The sequence below is a fragment of the Enoplosus armatus genome, chromosome 20 (genome assembly GCF_043641665.1).
Source record: "Enoplosus armatus isolate fEnoArm2 chromosome 20, fEnoArm2.hap1, whole genome shotgun sequence".
Taxonomy (NCBI): Eukaryota; Metazoa; Chordata; class Actinopteri; order Centrarchiformes; family Enoplosidae; genus Enoplosus; species Enoplosus armatus.
The window spans coordinates 13,206,131-13,227,792 of NC_092199.1; the positions used below are offsets into that span (position 1 = coordinate 13,206,131).

The following is a 21,662-nucleotide window of genomic DNA, read 5'->3' on the forward strand; positions in this document are numbered from 1 at the left end:
CACGAGAGGGCAGCATTTTACAGTTTTACTATAAAAATGCGGTCTATGATGGATTACTGTCAAAATCGTTATTGCCAGGCTGAAAAATATCAAATGCAAACATCTAACAGACAGACAGACAGACAGACAGACAGACACACACACACACACACACACACACACACACACACACACACACACACACACACACACACACTCACTCTCTCTCTCTCTCTCTCTCTCTGTATCTTTCCTCAGTTTCTTTCAAGTTTAAAGTCTTTAACCATCATCTTTGTAATGGTATTATATCTCCATCAATTAATCACTGACTCCATGGCAACCATGCAGTGTAGCATCAGCTTTGTACACACACACACACACACTCACAGGGGAGACACGCACATTAGTAACCTTGACTCTGGGTTATGTTATTGGGGGATTTTTCCAGCAAACAACACATTAATAGGATAAACGTCGCCATTAAGTGGGGGGTTAAAAGCATCGCAGAGAGATTAATGAAGGATAAACAGGCCTGTCGCTGCACATCAGGGAGGCTGTAAAACACCGTGGAGTCACACTGCAGAACATTAAGATGTCAAACTGAGAAAAGATATTAAAGGGGAAATCTGCTCTGAGGCAGTATTCACACATCTCCAGAAAAGAAAAAAACATTTTATAGTTTAGTATGTCTTGAATGAGTTTCAATAATAATAATATTAATTTAGCAGGTTTTTTGTTTTTTTAGCAGTGCACCTAACTGCAGTCAGGCCACAGATGATTTGGAGCTCCGTTATCAAAGTGCTTCTTGCTAGACCACTTTTATCACTAATAGTGTTGCTTTAACTGCCTTTCAACACTATATTGTTATTCATTATTATTATTATGTGCTGGATGATTTCTTGGCTGAAGCAAACAAGATATAACGTGTTAATTAGTGAGCTTTAGAGGTGCTGGTAGGTAGGTTTTGTTACCTTTGCACAGAGCCAGGCGAGCTGTTTCCAGTCTTTATGCTAAGCTAAGCTGCTTGTAGTTTCAACAACAAACATAAGAGCAATATCATATCATGTGCTCTGTTGTTGCACGTGTGTGGTTTTGCTTAGCTAGACTTGTGCCTTTAACAACCCAATTTGAAGAGAAATGTGGGAGTTCTGTCATCGTGGCTATGACAACTGGCTTTGGAGGAAGGATTGGTACAAGAGCTTCGCGTCAGAGATGTGAGGAAAGAGGTTTTAACAAGCCTGAACTACTATTAAAGAGAACTTTTTTGGTGAGGCCTTGTTGTGCACTGCCACGCTCATCTCTCTCCTCCCGCATCCCCATCGGGAGGATGCAGTCCACATGCATCTTCCTTCAAACTGCAGCTCAGAGAGTCATTTCATCAGATCATTATGCTCAACCATTAGCTCTCTAAGTAATCACCAAGATTTAATGACCCCTGTCATGGCGCTCTCATTTGCATCGGAGTCAGATTGACAGTCTGCAGGCAATCAACACTTAAATGCCAGAATGTGCTCTGTAATGGTGGCACTCACAACAGAGTCCACAGGACGTCTGCTATCACACAATGTAGAGAAAGTCAACATTTTGAATGGGGTGAAAGGAGGAGAGCGCTAACAAGTTATTCCCTGGATTTCATCATTTCAGCTAAACTGAGCGCATAAAGCAGATGGCTGAACCCAGCCGAGGCTTTGGCATTTGTGCCGCTGCTATCTCTAGTTCCCATATGATCAATGTAAGTCTGTATACCATGGTAATAAGATCCTGTAGATAACTATCGTTGCTATGAATCATTCAGCAGCTCGAACCGTGACATCTGATGAATTTTTTGAGATGGATTCGTCTGTAGAAGCGAGTCTGATTAGGGCATTGCCAATGTGCATTTCTGATCAGATAATGGAGTTTCATAAATGTGTTTTTTAATGCTACAGCTGCAACAAAGAACAATATTTTGCCACCCATGAAGGCCTTTCTATCAAACTCACCCACTCACTACGCATACATGCTCATAAATACACTTAAATACTCTTCACTCCTGTGCTAAATCTGCATGTACAGCTGCACAACACAACAAATCCCACCGAATCAATTCCTTTTTATTCTTTGAAAGCCGTGAACTGCCTCCAGACGCTCCCCGCAAACTTCCTCAAACCTCTCATCCGACTGCATGTTGAGCTGTGACAGAAGGATGTACTTCGGCTTGGTTTCAGGCAGCTCTGTGCAGCTTGTTTATTAGCCAGTGGCAGCAGATGTGAGGCTCCCTAAAAATAAAACGCACTTTTGAAGGAGTCCTCGCTCTGCACCAACAGCAACACGCAGCATATGCAAGAGCTTTTAGTCATCGGATGGAGGATTACTTGTGTCCAGTCCATTTCTTTTTCTTGATGACGTTCCAACAAATCAGCCACGAGTCATTTTTGCAATCAGATTCGATCAGATGTAGTAGAGCTGTTAGGTGCGTCACGTGCTGCTGGAGTGGACGTGATGGGACGTTTCCAGCCTCTGGGTCAAACAACAGCCAAATGGCAGCCCTTTGCTCCCAGTTGGAAAGATGTCCCACGTGTTTCCTTTGTCCTCCCTCTCATTCTCCAGCTCTCTCTTCCGTTCTTCGCCTGCTTCACTCTCTCAAACCATTGTGAGGAAGGAAGTGTGTCACATTACTTGGGTGTGTGTTTGCATTAGCAGGAATGTGTGTGGGACTATTGCGGAGGCTTTTGACAGGATTCAGGGATTCCTCAGAAAACTCAAACCTCAAACACAAATGGGTCATATTTTCAAAAGAACCCTAAATATGTTTTACACAATCATTTCCAGTAGCAGACTTTCCTCATTGACACACAAGAGAGGTGACAAATGAAGTGTAGCTGGCTCGGCCCTATTGCTAAACACAGTCCACATAAACGCAGCAAGTTATTTTAGGAACATTTCCCTACGTGCCAAACAGACATATTGGAGGGCTGAGTAGACACTGAATAATAAGCGTGTCTCAATCAAAATAAATCAGACTCTAATGCAGATGACGGAAACTCTGAAGCTGTACAGCTCAACGTTTACCTCATTATAACAGCATGGGTCATGAAGCAGGTTACTTGCTTACAACGTTGCTGCCGTACAAGAGATGCGCTGGATGGATCCGGTTCCACGCAGCACAGGGTCATTTCCTTTATGAGTGCAACAAAAGTTCAGGGCACAATTTTTTTGGGATGTTTGGAGGACAGAAAAAAAGCCTGACTGCCACATTGAAGAGGTACTGACCAGAACAGAAAAAAGACAGGCCGGAGAAAAGCCTTTGAGAAGAGTGTGTGTGGATTTGGGATGGATTCTGGGTGTGTGTTTGTCTGCCGGAGAGGATGTCTCCGTATGTGTCTCTGTGTGTACCAAATGGCATTGTTTGTGCTCTTTGAGATTCCACTTTTGATGAATTGTTGTGAGTTACTTCTTTTTAGTGTAGCCTACTCTCCTTCAAGGTTTGTGATCTCCTGCATTTCCCAGAAAACCCCCAGTGAAGATAAAGTGAGACTCGTATTCAGAAAGTACATGTCTCATTCTGGTCTATGTAGGCTGCAGTATCAGAGAAACTGGCTTATGGCAAATTGCAAAAATCTCAACATGACATATGCGTGCTCTACATCTGGCCACTTATCTATAGGGAAAGGAAAACACAGGAGTAGTACTGTACTTAAATAAGAAGAGTTTTGAGGTACTTCATTTGAGTATTTTCATATTCTGCTACTTTATACTTCTACACCTACAACACTTCAGAGCCATATATTATACTTTTTACTCCTCTACATTTAGTTACAACTTGAGTTACTAGTTACTTTGTAGATTCAGATGAAAAACACAAAATATAATCAAGAAATAAAATATGATGTATTATTATAGATTAAGATAAGATAAGGGGGGAATTCAGAAGCTAGCAGTGTATCAAGCAGTAGTTACAATTAGTCCCACCTTTCCCAGCTGCAACATTAAAGTGATAATAATTATAATCCAGTGATATAATATACATCATTCTGAAATGAGTCATTTTGCATAATGAGTACTTTGATGCTAATACTTTTGTACTTTTACCCAAATAAAATGCAAGACTTTTATTTGTAACAGAGAAAATCAGAACATACATGTCTTGTGGTTGCATTGCATTCTGGTCTATGGAGGCTCCTGCCAGCAGAGGAGAAAATTGGCATTGAAACCACAAAGTCTCGCCATGATATAATATTGTCTACATTTGGTAACTTGCTGGGGGACGATTACTAAATCCACCAAACAACAAAATAGTTTGAGTACATCACGTGTTTGCATTTGCTCGGATGAAACTGTGATACAGCATGGTAAACTGCAGCTCATGCACATGGTTGTCCATGAGCACTCACCAGGACCCCAGGTCAGTCCATCCTCTCCCTGGCTCTGATGTTTTAATATGGCTGACATATGCTGCCTTGTAGGGAACCCGCTTCCAGTGAAATATGAAGTGCATCCATGCAACGTTTTTTTCTGCCGGCTTGTAAACGGAGGGAAAATAAAAACATTTTAGAGCGGGCAAAAATGATGTCAGACTGAGGCCAAGTTCATGGTTCAAAAATGAATCAAAGAGGCTGAGCAAAACAAGGGCTGACTCTTACATCTTCTGTTCTTTATGTTTCTATTTCAGATTAACTTATCTCAAGATAAGATATCCTCAATTTGACAGAGACGGATGCTTCATTTCCAAATGATGGTAAAACACTGTGCACATTGTGAACAGCAGCTGAATTAACTCTAGTGTTTAATTGATTAGAGGGAAATAATTGAATTGTAGGATGGAGGGAGCTCTTGCTGGACTCCACCCTTTTGGTTCCACTGTAGCTGGAAATGGAGCCTCTTCCTGTTCTGGTCCGGACATCTGCACTTAACACAGGATTATTCCCAAAACTGACGGCCTCCACTTCCCCGACACAAAACCCCCTTTACTTTTTGTCTAAATGTCAGGGACATACACCGGAAGAAAAAATGAGAGAAAAAGAGAGCTGGCAATGAAGACGTCATGCGTCCAATCAACTTTGCCCTCGAGTTTGTCTGTACGCATGAAACCCGCTGTGTTCGGGTCCTGGCTGCAGGCAGGTTTGAGGGTGTGTGAGGAGGAATTTATGGGAACAGGCTATAACTACCAACGCTGTGGAGTCAGTATTTGTTTATGCCTGGAGCTTTTGAGGGGGAAAAACATGTGAGACGATTCATTTTCTATTTTAGGGAAGAGAGTTTTTTTTCAGTATTCTGTCATCCAGAACATTTCATTGAGAAACATTTTTGAGGAAATGATAATAAAGACTGATCTTTATGTCCCTGGAGAGCGTAGCATTTGTATCAGCAACATGTGATCAGATCATGAGACTGATGCTCTCTTTTGAGACTGAAATAATCGATATTTAAAGGTCATTAAACCATGCAGACTCTTTGAGCTTTGGCCATTTGATCTTTTGGCCATTACACACACTGTAGTTTACTATAGTAAATATATAATATATATATATATATATATATATAACATACACAGTAATCCACCTTACTCCACTACTGTCAGTTTAAGACATTGAAACAAGTGAAGCTGATCTCAAAGAGAAAATAAACATCACTTTACCACTTTTTGTCTCTTGTTTTTAAAGACAACTTATCCTACACTTTTGCAAATATGTGTACTTTTTAATGTCCTACATCATGAGCAAATTTGCACTGATTGGAAATGCCTGTAAATTTAGTCTGTTACTCATTCCAGTAACACTGAGGTCATTGCTGGAGCATGAAACAATGGATACATGCATCAGTTATGTCACCATGGCCGTGCTGCCAGCAGGTGGACTTTTAAAGCAGGAGAGGTGCACCGAGATTAAACCACAGAAGGGAAACTAAGGGTGGGAGTAGCGTACCAGTTTCCATACTTGTTGCATAACAGTTCAAGCTTTGCATGAGCAAAAGGAAAATCCAGCATATTCAAACTCACTGTATAATTCACTGCAACAATCACACTGTGTCTGCGCGTTGAAGGTCAAGCATATATGTACATGTTAAGGTTGGCCACTTGCAGTAACAATGAATGAATACATGAATCAAAAGATATAATTCAAATTAGAAAAATGAATAAACTGCGCTGTAAAAAGTGAAAAAACAGAGCTGAGTGATGCTATTTCCTCTCTTTGTGCGTGTACAACTTGCCAAACAGAAATCATGACTTCTCCATTAGATAAATTCTATGTGAGCAAAACACAGGTCATTACATTAGCAGCACCCTGCTGCTATTACAGCAAACCAGAAAGAAAGAATAATGTGCTCCACACATGGGACAGCACCAACCCAAATGTTCAACCCTCCAGAGACTGTAGACCAGATAAAAATAGATATTTTGTGACAATGGGCTACCTGTACTGCATGTTCTGCTCACATGATTATAGTAGATTATACAAAATAGCAACACTTTTGATAAAGAAACCACCAACATTGAAGGCTGGATTACAGAGTGGGCACTTCTAAACTGATTCATTTCCTGGTCCTGCATTATCGACTAATGTTACCTAATGTCAAAATCTAGTTTAAACATCTTTATTATTTGAGATAGTGATTATTTTAGTTAGCCAAATGACACAGGTCAGATCAGATTTCATAATATAGTAAGGGTGTAGGAGGGCAGGCCTATCACATCACTTCCTCTTCTGTAACTTTCTTCCATTGTCCCCCTGCAGTGCTGCACAATGAGTCCTCGGCACAACTCCCTTCCTGGACCACACGCTGGGTCCTGCCTTCACATATTCCTCGCTGCAGCACGTCACTGCTGGTGTGGCCGGGGATCTTCCCTGGAAGACCCTCAAAGTAAGTCATGAGCTCAAATGGGCAGGGACAGACAGGAAGTACCAGAGCTGGATTCTTTTGGCCATGAGCCTTCGAAGGTGTCCTCATGCCTGGAGTGGGGCGGATGTATGAGGTCAGAACCAGAGAAGCAGGTTTTTAACGCAGATTTTAAGAAGTTAATCAAAGGTGTTTTTAGGAAGACTCTTTGAAGCAGATGCGTGGATCATAAATGAAGCAAATAATAAAATCAGAAATACAAATTTGAATGTACATGCATGCACTAAAACATCTCCATCTGATCTGCAATAAAACCAAAGGCATGTTTATATACGCTTATCAGTGCACCTTCACATTATTGATTAAGAGGTTTAACCCCTGACTGAACTTAAGGAGCCTGCCCTCTGACCTTAAAGAGTAACTAAACTCAGTCTGGACGGCTGGAGGTCTGTAGAGAGTCCAGATGGATCTACTTCTTGGCTGCTGTTTGCTGGTGGAGTTGAAAAATGTGCCTGCGCTGAACAACCCAGAGAGTGACGTGTGTGGTCCGACTCTTGACTTTGTCCACTGTCTGCTTAGGCTTCTTTTATCTTGTCCACACATGTAACTCAGTTGTGTGTCCTCACTGGTCTGATATCTTCATGAGAGAGAGTTGTTAGTCGATCACTGTTTATGGCTAAAGGTGACGGAGGAGGGGTGTTTTAAATTCACAGATGACAAACAGTAAAAACTGTTTCATTGTGTATCAATACTCAAATGGAGACTTCACAGACTGGTGGCTGCAGCTCAACTGCACCATGTAGGTCAAAGGTTCTTTTGTACAGGTCCTGTAGAGGTCAACAATGCTTTTCTGCCATAAAAGATTTAGAAAAGTGATAAATCAAGTCATTCTTGTGTGCAAAGATTCAGAGTGATCCCCTTAACATTAAAACACAGTGTGACAATGGCACATATATATGAAGTATTGGTGTGTTTTTAAAACGACTTAGTGCTAAGTTGAGACTGAAAGTTCGTTCTTGAAAACAATCTCACCTCAAGGTCCATTAGTGGCTGTTCTGGAGCTTTTGATCGTATCACACGGCCTTCCTCAGCTGATGGAGTTTACCTGTTGTTGCTGAATTGCAGATGTTCAAATTCCGATGGACTTTTTGTCCATATTGGCTGAGGAAGACCATGTGATACAACAGAAAGCTCCAGAACTTCTAATGTTGGCTGAAATGTTGGCTCATCATTAATCCCCTGAACGATTGAAATGTACAGTGCATCACTTTTAACTAATGAAGAGGTGAAGTGATTCTTAAAGCATTTAAAGGGACGTGTCCTTTTTTTCTACATCCTGGCTCTTCTCAGTGTCCCTTTGGCCGCCATTCCTTCCGATTAGAGTAACATCTTACTCAGACCCTCAGGGGGGGGGGGGGCAACACTACTAGAGCAGAACCAGTTAGGGCCGGCCACATGAACGGTCAGACACGCTATAAATCAGCCCCCAGTTTAACCCGTTTTGATCTGAATCAAATTGAGAATGAGGGCCAAATGTATTCAGACAGGACAGGCTAATGATTAACACCCACCTTTATGTTCAACTTCCTGATAAGTTGATTAGATAATTCCATTTATTTATGACATGTTTACTGACAACATGCCCTATTGGACTCTGATGTAACTGAACTCAGCAAATGACACTGAAAACTATGGAAGTGACCCCCCCAAAAAAACTTTGTCCCATAGACCCCTACCAAAAACATCCTCATTTTCTGAGGATTTGGGGGGTTAGGCATGGTTGTTGTTTTTTTATAAACAGTATGTGTGTGTGTGTGTGTGTGTGTGTGTGTATGAGGTGTAGGTGTGGGGGTGCTCTTAGCAGGGGCGGGGCTTGCTGACGTCGCCGTGGTTGCGGTGCAGCTAATGTGAATGCAGACGGAACAGCTGAGGATGGAGCAGAGAGAGAGAGGAGCCCCGCCGCCGCTGCTGTCTCACATCGCGGTCAGACACCTCGGAAATATCCCTTCTAACAACTGAAGGACCTGCCTTTCGTTTACACGCAGACTGCGGCTTGCCTTTCTTTCTCTTTTTCCTTTAATTCCGCCGCGGTGACATCCACGCACCAGTCCACTTCAGCCGTCCGTCTGTCAACACACCGGCTTCGACCGTCTGTCAAAGAAGAAAACCCGCAGAAAACCACTCAGAGAAACAGATTTTCTGCGAGGTTCCAGCCGGACACACCTTCCGCCGGACTGCCCTGTCACCGCTACAGCCAACATGGATGAGGACAATCACGGTAAGGCTGTTTCCTCTCAGCCCGTGAGCAGGGATGGATGGACGGCATGGATGGATGTGTGTGTGTGTGAGTCAGGGGGACTCGGAGGTATTTCAGAACCAGGATGCTGTGTGTGTGTGTGTGTGTGTGTGTGTGTGTGTGTGTGTGTGTGTGCGTTTGCAGACCTACATAGAAAAACAACTAGCTGTCATGATTTAAAACCTGACAATAAAGGAGCATTTCTCAGAAATACAGTGTTGGTGTCCTCACAGGTGGGAAAGAGGCTGTTCATGTACATGAACATGTTTAGAAACGCTGAAGTCATGGGAAAGAAATACCAGAAAACACTGCTTTTTTTTTTTTTTTTATCATGCATGCACCTTTTCCATCTGTTTGATGTCTTGCTGTAAGGCTTTGAAGTTGCTTTCACTATCTCATTACGTCTGAAGCCTCTAAACTGGTGGGAATAGATAAGATATCTGAGTGGCAGCCTTCCATGTGGAGGATAGACTCGGCAGGATCTACATCCTTTCACAAAAATTAAACAAAGACAGAAGAATAAGCCCCTATAGGGTGATTTGAGTTGTATAGTGATACCACAGGAGATTAAACCACTACAAAAATATGATTAGGTTGCTAGTTTACTACAAAAGCTGCAAAGTATGTGCAAAACACCACCCAAAATCACTTAAAAGATAATAGAAAACAGAGGAATATAAGGAAATGCAATTATTGAGTTGCATATAGAAACTAAATGATGTTGAGCTTAAGTATAATAGGTGTTATAGACCAGTTTTACTCACTCAGTAGTGAATATTAAAACAGTCATAGAAGGTAAAAATCAACTGGACTAAGAAAAAGTGGTCATAATCTGAGCATTTAGTGACTGCGATTCAGTGATAACGCTGAATGGATTGAACCTGTGCCGCTGCATGTTGAACCCAGATTACTGCGAACATGGTGGCTCCCATATCAGTTATTATATGATAGTGTCGAAACCACACATGCAGCATGCGTCTGGGCAGATAATCCAAACCGCCTTGTGGGCTGAGGGCCTTGAAGGCAGCGTAGTGTAAACAAGCGGCTGTAGTGTGATAACAGTTTGTCAGTTAAACTGTGAGAGATTAGCAGAGCCAGGAGAGACCCTTATCAGGACTTCTGAACAGTTTGAGTATAAAACCAAGAAGCTTTTCCCTGAAGTTGAATGGAAATGGGAATGACCCAGTTTGACCTACTTAAATGACCTTAATTTACATGTGTGCATACAGAGGCTGTGGTGTAGTAGGCATCACTATTCCTGTCTTTCTATAATCATACTCTTCATGCCGTTATATTGTTACATACATTTTCATTATGTTTTGGGGGGGATTTCCATAAACCTTGCTGTGTATATGCATGGTCCCCAGAGGATGAGTCCCAGGGTTTTTGGTGACCCCCTGACATTTCTTCTACAGTGCCAACTTTGGACAGGAATTCTGCACAAGACATATCAAAGTCTAATGGGCAAATTACCATGAAACTGACAACTGGAGGACATTCATGATCCAGGGGGGAAGAACCCTTCATATGTTGGACACAGCATCAGCGGCACTCCATTAAAAGAAGAGGTCAACTTTGCGTCATCAGAGGTCATCATTGTGTGTGTTTCAGGGAAAAGGATTTAGTACGTCATCATGGTGTAAAGGTTGTTTCAGAGGCTTGTTGAAAATAATAATATTCTGAAATCACAGTTTAGGATTTGTCCTCTTTGTAAATGAGAAAAAATGAGTCCATCACATGTTCTGCCTGTGCCCCCACCATACATGAGGCCAGTCAAAGAGATGCCAGTCACTGAATCATGTGACGAGGGGCAGCAGAGGCACGCTGTCTGTGATCAAACTGGAAACACAGGACACATGCTCGGAGAGATTATGTGCGGCACCGCGCAGTGTGTGCGTGTGAATTATTAAAATAACTTACCATAAATGTTGAAGTAATTAAGAGCTCTCGTTCGCTCGCTCGCACTCTCCCACTGCCTCTTGCCGTCATGCTCACATCGCTTAACATTGTTCACATGCACACCCTCATACGCTGGTATCACAGCACAAACACTTAGTGCTAAATTTGTCTTCCCCAGTCACTTACAGCAGCTGAAGTCAGAGTTACACCTTCATCGAGAGCAGACTAATACAGCACAACATGTCAGAGTCAGAAGTGTGTGTGAGTGTGTGCCTTTTCTGTTGTATTACCTTGTGTAAGTTCTCCCAAATAAATATTTAGGCAAATATGAGCATCGATCAGCTTGGTATCGGCAGATAACCAATATTAAAGGACTTGGGATCCGGGCCAAAACCTCTTGATTGGGACGTCTATACAAAGATTTTAAGACTTGGGACAAAACTCATGATGTCAAAGCCATTTCCTGGGACCTTTCAGCTCAGTGGCTGTGAATCCTTTCAATGACAAGCTGTGCTGTGTTGCTCTGAGGTGCTTTTTTGCATGCCAACATATGCGCACATTACTCTCGTGTGTCCACATTATCTCATGCGTGCATGTACAGTATGCATGCAAACATGTTCAAAGTTGGGGCTATCATTTGTTCTGCACCAGTGAACCAACAGATGTCATGATACTCTTTAGGATTAATGAATAGTATATCAACAGCTAAGGCTGCAACAAGCCGCCTCTCATGAGGCTGAAACAGTATGTGGGGAGCTGCTGCATTTGGGTGGTCAGAGTTACTGATTACCCACAGCCCTATAATCAATATTTTTATATTAATAATGGAGCAAGTGACTCCCTGTAATGTGAAAGGGGTAGCTTGTAGTGACGAACCCTCAGAGAATAAGCACCTGCAACTCTGCAGTCCCTCTCAGCTCTTTAAGCTCTTTAACTCATTGTTTTTGGTTTTAGGGCTCACAGCTTTACTGTTTTGGTTCAGTTTCACCGCTTTCATCAGAGTCCAAATGCAGCAGGCGGCAAAAAAGAGACACAAAACGACACACAGTTAACGACTTGCTGGTGAACAAAGTGGAGCATTTAGCAGCTTAAGAGCCAGATATTTCCCTCTGGAGAGCTAAAGGGAGATGGAATATTGGACTTATTTTGTCAAACTAATACTAATGTTTCAACTGGACGTGTAAAGAAGATGCTGTTTGCTAACACGTTCATCTTTATAAGGTGATAATATGTCAGTGTTGTGTTTCCAGCTTTATGGGCTGCCCCCAAGTGGCCAAAAAAAACAAATCATGCAGGTTTAAACTGTTATTTTAGAGTCCTTCGATTGTGAAAGAAGATTTGCTGGAAATTTGCAAATAACATCAATCAAGGTTTCTTAAAAATGTGGCACAGCAACTACGCAGGCAACACACAGGAATGGATTTTAGAGGCATACTCCCTGTGCAGATGGAACAAGTCCTCTCAAAATAAATATAGAAAAGAGACTACTGGTCTAAGTTTGGATATGCCCCATCAGATCATTCCAGTAGGGGACATCATTGGTGGAATAATGGTGGTGTTGGTCCATATTTCTCAGCTAAACTTAGCTACAAAGTGAATGAAACTATAAACTGTGCCAAAGTGCATTATTTGCGGGCCTCAGCTGAAGCATGGGATTCATTAGTACATGTTTACTGCGCTCGCTAATCAGAGTTGGCGCTTCTCTGCTCAGTTTACATGCCACAGAGCAGACAGGGCCTGGCCTCAAAATGGATGAAAATCAGCAACAGGCTTGAAATCCTAAGTGTTTTTATTACTCATGTGTCTGTTTTTAGCATCATTGTATAGCTGGATGGAGAAGTGGAAAGAACACAGAAGCAGGAGTTGGCTGGAAAGCAGTTCACTGAGCGGCTGGATGGAGGCCATGAATTTTAACACTCAGCTTTCTTGTACTTTCTCTTCTTTATAGCCGCTCTGCGATGCCTCAGTCAAGGGATTAATACGGGCTGAGTAAATGGCTGTTTTGGAAGTTAGGGGTATTAAAACGCTGAAATGAATGGAATTCACCTTTTAAACGTTTCCTGCGCCTGAATAAAGATGTCTGTGATGACTCAGGCTCCTAAACAAAACATGTCTTGTGTTTTTCGGTGCAGACGCCACAAGATGTGCTAAAATGTTTGTTTATGGGGTCCTGTGAGGTTTCTCTGACCATATTTCCTGTGTAAGTGTCGTGATAACCCCGCTGTGTCAATCAACGCTCTTCTGTCTATCTGACCGTGGGAAAAGCTGAATGGGAAAGGCCTTTCCTTCAATTCTTCTACTCTCTTTGCACTGAATGTGTGAGTGTGTGCTAAAATAACAAATCATATCTGACTGCAGCACTTCTGTTTTGTCTGTGAAGGCCATGGGAGACATAAACACTCGCCATGGCTCTCTTATTGGTCTGATCTTGCAATGAAATATCTCCCTGAGAAAGAAAAGCGGTGCCTTTCTTCTCTGCAATTTTTGCAATCATCTCCTCAAACTTAATGGACACCTGACTGTATGCCGCTATTTCATATCACGTTCACCCCAGCAGGCATGAAACCCAAGCTGAGGTGGCTTTTAGAAAACCTGAATCAACGTACGGTAAGTGTGATTTCTTGGCGTCTAGCACTGTAGTTCTGGGGGGGATTAGTTGGTAAGAAGGGGAAGTTGGTGTGATCGGGGTACAGTCTCTGTTGTGGCTGCAGGGTGAGTGTGTGGGAGGACGTCAGGCGGTTACTCGAGGCGAGCTGCGGCTGCTCTCTAGCTATACTTTGCCCTGGGAGGCAGGCTGGCTTATTGTGAGTGGCTGGCGCTGAATGGCTCGACAGCAGCAGAAGAGAGCTCAGACATCTGTGTCTCTCTGCATCTGCATGTTTCGTTTACCTAACGTCGCCTAATAGACGTGCTGCAGTGCTGCACGTGGAATCTGCTTATATGTGAAATGCATCAGTCCTGAAACAGTAAGTCTCTTAGTTGGTCGACAGAAAATTAATCGGCAAAGTACAAATTTTTTTAAAGCAAAAATGACAAAACATTCACTAGTTCTCAGCCTCAGACTTAATATTTTGTTTAATTAGTTCAAAAACTGAGGTGTAAAAACAAAATGTTGGGCTTTCACGGGGGGGTTATGTGAGGATTTTGTTTTGATAGAGAAGTTTCCACCTGTTTCCAGTCTTTATGCTAAGCTAAGTTTACCGGTAGCTTCATTACCGTGTAGATATTTTTTATTCACAAGAAGGTAAACAAGTGTATTTCCTAAACTGTCAAAGTATTCCTTTAAAATAATAATTGACCAGTACCAACACCAGCAATACTGCATGGTGATGTCTAAGCGTATCTTTAGCTATAAACCTTTTATAACTTAAAACTCTTTGCTTTAATGTGAACGTCTCTTATCATTTGCATCACCTGGCTGCAGAAAGAATTCCCCCTTGGGTATAAGACCATGGAGTTGGATTGAATTCACCACGTCCAAATTTCCTGCAACACCCCAGTAGCCTGAAATAAATGTCTGCTATGGTTTAGGCAAAATGTGTCTCTTATTTATGTCGACACAGATGCCAAAAAATGTGCTAAAATGTGCTCTTTACAATCTCATTGGTTGACCCGGCAGGCTGGCTGTGTTGTTTAACGGCTTAAGGGGAGATTTGGAAAGAACAGAAATTCATTTTGACTGCCAAGATTATGGGTTTTGTGGCGCAACATTAGAAGATTAAACATACAGTACATTATACCACATGCAACAAGACAAATACACAAACACGCAGACACTGACAGTGCTGCTGCGTGACGTGCAGGGATTGAGCCAGAGCTTGCAACAAACTGTACTATATAAGTGTTGAGAGAGAAGACTACATATGGGCCTGATTAGGAGAGAGACTGAGGAGGCTTCCTGACATGTTCCCATCACCATGGCAGTGTGTGTGTGTGTGTGTGTGTGTGTGTGTGTGTGTGTGTGTGTGTGTGTGTGTGTGTGTGTGTGTGTGGGTGTGTGTGTGTGTGGGTGGGAGACAAGACATTGTGGCTGTTTGTCAGTAAGACAACATTTCTGCTGTTGTGAATAGAGGTGCTCTTTGCCTGGAATTATTGCTTGGAGCTGTTGAGAGGGGAAGCCCTTCAAGCGCGAGACAGAGAGCAGATGGGAGACAAAAGGAATGGCAAATTAAATGAGACGGAGCTGGGGAGGAACACAGACAGACATTAAGGGCAGCAGAGATGTACTGTGTTCGAGTAATCCACACCAAATTTCAGTGGAAGGAGGGTTTAGAGAAAACAGGGTCCAGCTGACCATACAGACAGGATGAAGAGGAGAGGGGTGGGGTGGGGGGAGTGTTCAGAGAGGCTGGAGGGTAGGCGTGTGTTTCTTGGCTTCTGGGCTCAATAGAAATGGAGAACCACACCAACGCCCAGCTCATTCTCACCTTAATAACACGTCCTGGCACTCCTTCATTTCATTTCCTTTCTTTTTATGATCAAGTGTGTATTTTCTCTTCTGTTCTGTTTCTAGTAGACTTACTGAGGACAGAGCTGCTTTTTAATGGAACGTCTTTGATCCAGCAGGTAGCCATGGGACAGGTTGATATTTAACGTGATCCATCTATGAGGATCTGTAGTGAACTTGGAGCCAATACCAAGAGAGACCAGTTATCTAAACTTTGTGGGTGGTTTCTGTTGTTTTGATCAAAGGTAGCTCTGGTCTCATTGCGAGTGGGATCACGGAGGTCTGCCAAAGTCAGTGTTTTTGCGGGCAGGCGCACAAGCATCACAGGAACCTAATGAACCTCCAAGCAGGCTGGAGGCCTTCATAGAGCTACATGTCCTTTTCACCAGAGCTGCACACGGAAAGGTTTGAAGTTAGTGCCAATCATCCAGGTTGACCCTCTCCCTGCTGGCATCTGCTCATAGTCAACCTCTGGAGATGTCAAAACTCATTTCCTCTCGTTCATTGTTGTGAGCAGAATGAAAAGCACCCAATATAGATTTCAAAATTGAACCCAAGCAGAGATATCTATCACAATAATGGAGGCGAGTGTGTTCGTATCAGATAAAGCATTACACTCATTCTGCTCCCCGTCAATCACCTGACACCTTCAGGAAGCAACTGCAGTGTCTGTCAGGAAATAATCCCTCAAACAGATGTCGCCTTTCAACATTTATTGTCACATCCACGTCTTCCATCCTTGTTTGTCAACACCAGGATTATTTCTGAGTTATTATTTTACAATAATAAATGCAAAAGACTAGCAGCTATGTGAGGTTGTACTTAAATGCTGAAGCCAACAGGCTAACATGCTCATAATGACATAATGCTAACTGATGTTCAGCAAGTAATATTTACCATGTTCACCATTTTAGTTTCGCAAGTTAGCGTGCTAAAATTAGCTTATTAGCACAAAACACAAACAGTTGAGGCTGATAAATGTATTTAGTATTTGTATTTATTTAGTTATGAACCAAAGTATTGGACAAATTAGAAATTTGGAAATCATCCTGGGGGGGGGGGGGTCCACGATGCTAGCATGGCTAATGTTGCATTCGTATCGTTTAGACAGTAATTGTGAGAAAGAATTGTGTGAAACGCTCCAAATAGCCAATAGATTCCAGAGTGATTGGAAGTAATGTGAAGTAGATGATGATAGTACTAAAAGAGACTCTATGTACACCAGTACTCAGCCTCTGTTTGTTGAATTTTAGATAATGTAGCCCCGTGAGAGAATACAAATGAAAGATATAGACGCTTTGACAGCTTCCCTCTAAATTCTGTCTAAAACCTGGATGATTGTCTGAGATCTGTTGCAGTGAGCGAACAGGGAGCCACTTGGACTGCACTCAGCCTGTGAAAGCCCCTCATCCTGCCCGGATGCCAGGAGAAATAGCATCCATCTAATTCATTCTCAGGCCGATCAAATCATCAGATTGTGGTTACTTTGGCCGCCAGCATATGGCAGTGGAAGCCCCTCAGATTCAGCTTGCGGTGTCCACTGAATCCAATATTGACATAGTGCTGATGCTGAGCAGATGTGTGATATAAGGAGGACATCGTGTGCAGACCACCTCCAATGCAGCCCCACACTCGCACAAATGCACTCACAGCAGGGGGTCCCTCCCCAAAACTGCAGATTAATCAGAGCAATCAGTGTGAGGGCTCTTCAGCTCCCCGAGCCCCAGATTCTCCTCGTGACCCCAGCAGTAGTTAAAAACTAGAAGCCATATTAGCCCCCCAAATCTCTCTTCTCACGCAACGGTCAGGACTGTTGTTACTGAACTATTACTGTACAGCCTACAGCACAGCGTGCTCTAGTAATGCAGGATTTCTCAGGCACAGATGCAACACACAGCACAAATACACATTTATCAGGAATCCATACAATCTGAAAGGAAGTCATTTGCTTGTTAAGACAAACGTGCTACTTGTGTAGGAGTAGTCTGATGTTTTGCTTCTCCCCACACCTAATTAATGTAGCACAATAATGATCCAGCATACGCACACACACGCTTTCATGTTTTCTGTTCTAATTGATTTCTGTTTGTTAGGTCTGTCCTTGTTTTTTCTTTTGTTCTTTCTCTCTGTGCTGTGAAACTGCTTTGTTCTCAAGTGTGTTGTATGTAAAGTGCCATGCAAATGAAGGTACAAATGAAATGTTCTTGCAGTAAGTGATGTATTTACGCAGAGCTACAACAACTAGTCACTTTTATTTTCAATTAGTTGACCAACACAACAAAAACTATTTTGATAATCAATGAATCATTTAAGTAATTTTTCAAGCAAAAATGCCAAAACATTCTGTCCTTCCCGCCACTCAAATAGTTTTTTCTGTGTCGTATGTGATATTAATTTGAACATCTTTGGGGGTTGGACAAAAGAAGCGATTTGAAGACGTCGCCTTGGGCTTTAGGAAATTGTGAACCAGACAATGAATTGCTTAATTGAGAAAATAATCTGCAGATTGCACAGTCATGAAAATGATTGTTAGTTACAGACCTAATTTTACAGTTTGAAGAAAAAATTAAAACACGAAGAAGAAGTATGGTCGAAGCTAAGCATAGAAAAGAGCCTTGCAGATGAATATTTTTTAATTTAAATTTTAAAGGAGACTAGAATGAAATGAAAAGATCGGGTTAACTTCGCATATTCTAAGACAAAACAGCTCTCGCAAAGTTAAACAGCAATTAATTGAAAGTTAAACGACCATTAATTAGAAATACTACAGCTACCATGAAAATGCGCATGTATGGCAGCGTGGTTTCTTCCATATACATGATATTCACCGACGCTCTCTATTAATGTCATTTCCCCCAACTTTTCAGCTGTAATCTCTGCAGTATAAAATGTCTACACCGTCTTTATTAAACATACAACAATATCACAATTTTCTTTTAAAATGTGCTATTCTTATCTAGACACATGGCGTGAACCACGGACATACTGTGGCGGTTTTGTTCCAGGGTTGAAGTTTTGCGTTTTTGTTTTTGGAACAGAACCATGTTTCAGTTTCATTTTATCTCTGTTGTTACATGGCAGCATGCTTTTTGCAGCATGCATGTAGACTCCTGTGTGCACGACCTTTCACCCTCAGCATTCCTACATTGTGCGCCTCTGCAGACAGCTACTCCAGACTATCTGCCGCTGCCCATACTGTCACATTACTATATCCAGCATCAGTGATGCAAAGTAGGTTGAAGGCAGGCAACGGCTGGTCGGCGGCAACATCTGTGTATACGCTGTTATACATCATACTTCCGCTCTAACAGACTCGTGTTGGGCTTACAGAGCGGCTGGGAGGGCGAGTGTGTGGGATTAGTGCCAGCTGGCCTTGGTGTGTATGTGCTCATGTTCTAGCCGCATGTCTGTCTGTCTGTCTATGTATGACCCAGGCTTTAATACAGAACATGTCATTGTCTACAGTTAGAGGGATTGGGAGCGGCGGGTTTCAGATTAGAGTCTGGATCAAGAGGGAAGTTTCACTTGCCTTCCTGCTTCCTCGCATGTGTCCCAGTGCACTGCAGGGCCAACCAGGGTAGCAGGGTTATCTTTTTTTAAAGCTCACCCACTTTAAAAGACATTACGGCGTTTAAAGTCGCTAGTTTAAAGCCAGTGGATCTGGACAAATCCTCTCTCACTCACACGAGTCATTGAAAACTGGGACCGCCGCCAGTGTTAAGTGAGCGTGGGATTTTCACTCTGAGCTCCATGTGCTTCAGTGTACTCGCTGCTTTTTATGTGCATGGATAGGGAAGTCCTTGAATCATTTCTCAAGGCCTGGAAATTGATTTTCTTTCCATCTCTGTCTGTCCACTCAAACAAATGGCTTAAACAAACATTGTGAAAGTTATGAAACTGACTGTTGTGTGTGCCAAAGCATCCCTGCATTAGTGTAAATGCCATCAAAGCCTCTGGTTTCAGTGGGTGGCCAGGGACAGTTGTTAGTTTTGGGTGTGAAGCGCAGCAGGGGATTTACTCCTGAAAGTAGGTTTTGAGGGATTTTGTTTTTAGGGGGGGGAATTACTGGAGCCTCTTGTTCTGTGGTGCACATGTTGGAGTCTAAACCCTTTGGACCCTCTCAACCCAGCGCCCGATATAGCGGATTTTGGAGCTTTCACATAGCAGATTTCTTTTAGAAGTCACAGAGGTTAAAATGGTCTAGTTTTTTGCACATTTACCTCACACACAAATTCAAATCAGCTACCCCGCTATTGGAAGATCTGACCCTCCCAAGGTCTATTGTTTACTATGAGGCAATGACTCACACCGTAATTGATTTTACTAGATTATCATTCAACCGTGGCTGTGTTTGGTTTGAGCCAATGTGGAGGTAACAACCAGCGTTGGCCCCGTGACTCCCCCTGTGCTTGCTGAAGTCACTAAACTCATTTCCTGAATGAGTCATAAAAGGTCGCAGAAGGAAGTGTGTTAATAATGTAATTGGTGGACCACCTCTGTAGAAGAGCCCCCTCACCACTAAACAAGATTATCCATTGGAACAGAGACGTTGGCACTGGTTTTATAGTCCCTCTCTGTTATCAAGCGTGTGGTTTGAAGGAGATGTATTACAGTATATCCAGTGAGAGAGACCTGGATTGGAGGATAACGGAAATGCTTTCCCGTTAATGGCGGTAGTCTTCTATTAACGGGAGCATCCTCTGCTTTTCATTAGATTTGTAATGAATCAAGATTGTAATGATGCACATTATTGTAGCCAGTGGATATCTCCATTAGCTAATGCACAGCCTCAGGCAAATGGAAAACTATGGCGCTGTCTGCTGCTGGCACATCATCTCCCTCTGAGCAACATGTTCAAAAAGACAAAGAAAATGCTAATATTAAGGCTGCACCTAATTAATTCTTTCTCATTATTGATTTATCTGCTGATTATTTTCTCAACTATCAATAATGGTTTGCTCTATGTCATGAAGATATAAAATGCCAAATCACAAGTGAACATATTCAAGTAGCTTGTTTTGTCCGAGCAATAGTTCAAAACCATAAAGTATTAAGTGGGATGAAGTAGTCGTAAGTTTACCATCATAGAAGACAAAGAGAAAGAGAAAGATGTTTCATTGACATTTTTGTCTACAGACTGGCTAGCAGTGTGCAAGTGGTGCTTTAAGCTAAATGCTCGTCAGTATGCTAACATGCTGACGTTTAGCAGGTAATGTTTACCATCACATGGGCAAATGAGCCCTAAACACAAAGGACAGCTGAGGCCGATGAGGAATGTCATTATTTTTGCCGGTATTAGTCATAAATTGAAGTATTAGAAAAATTGAACTTTTGACCCGATGATGGCGCTAGATGATTTTCAGCTCTGCAAAATGTAGTCCGGTTTGTGTGTGATCTCTGTCACACCAGATCAAGAAAGAATAGAAAAACGATGTGCTTAAACCTCGGGCCATTTAGTGCCAACATGTGTCAGTCTGTGTGTCAGTCCCTCAGTGAGCAGTGCAGTGACAGTGTCAACCTTTCTTTAGTTTGAAATGTTGACCTTTAATTACAGTGTCTCCTCAGGCCAATCACTTTTCCCCCCAGGCTTTGTCAAAATGCGACTGGTTGTATCTGAGTCAAACATTTTCACATTTAATTTTGATGCCCTCATTTGTTCCACATTTTGGGAAGTACCCTTATTTTCTTTCTTGCCGAGAGCTAGATGAGAAGATTAATACCACTCTCATGTCTGTCCGTTAAATATGAAGCTACAGTCAGCAGCTTAGCTTAGCATAAAGACTGGAAACAATGGGAAACAGCTAGCTTGGCTGTCTGAAAGTAGCACAAGTTGATCAGATAAACAAGATATAAGATTTTAATTAGTGAGCTGTAGAACTTCTGGTAGGATTTTCTTTCCTTCAGAGAGAGCCAGGCTAGCTGTTTCCCCATTTCCAATCTCTATGCTAAGCTAAGCTAAGATAGCTGGCTGCTGGCAAGCCTTATATTTACTGGACAGATTTAAGAGTGGTGTTCCCATCTAACTCTTGGCAAGAAGGAGATTAAGAGTATTTCCTAAAATGTAGAACTATTGCTTTAAGTTTTAACTTTCCCCCAGGATACCTTTTGCTGTGTTTGAGATATCCTGTCGGACAGATGGACTCTTCCCTAATTTTATTGCCTGTAGGCCAAACATTCAGAAAACATTCCTCAAGTAGAAGATTAAAGAACTGTGTAAAACAGCCT

The 21,662-nt window shown here is 42.3% G+C and overlaps 1 protein-coding gene across 1 annotated transcript in view; it reads left to right on the forward strand.

Moving 5' to 3' along the window:
• Positions 1–8,991: 8,991 nt before the first annotated feature.
• The window catches only part of LOC139302935 (cytohesin-3), a 31,506-nt gene continuing 18,835 nt past the window's right edge, over positions 8,992–21,662 (forward strand). The window contains exon 1 of the mRNA XM_070926590.1: positions 8,992–9,073. Coding sequence (XP_070782691.1) covers positions 9,055–9,073 — 19 coding nt within the window. The 5' untranslated portion in view covers positions 8,992–9,054. The remainder of the gene's footprint in view (positions 9,074–21,662) is intronic.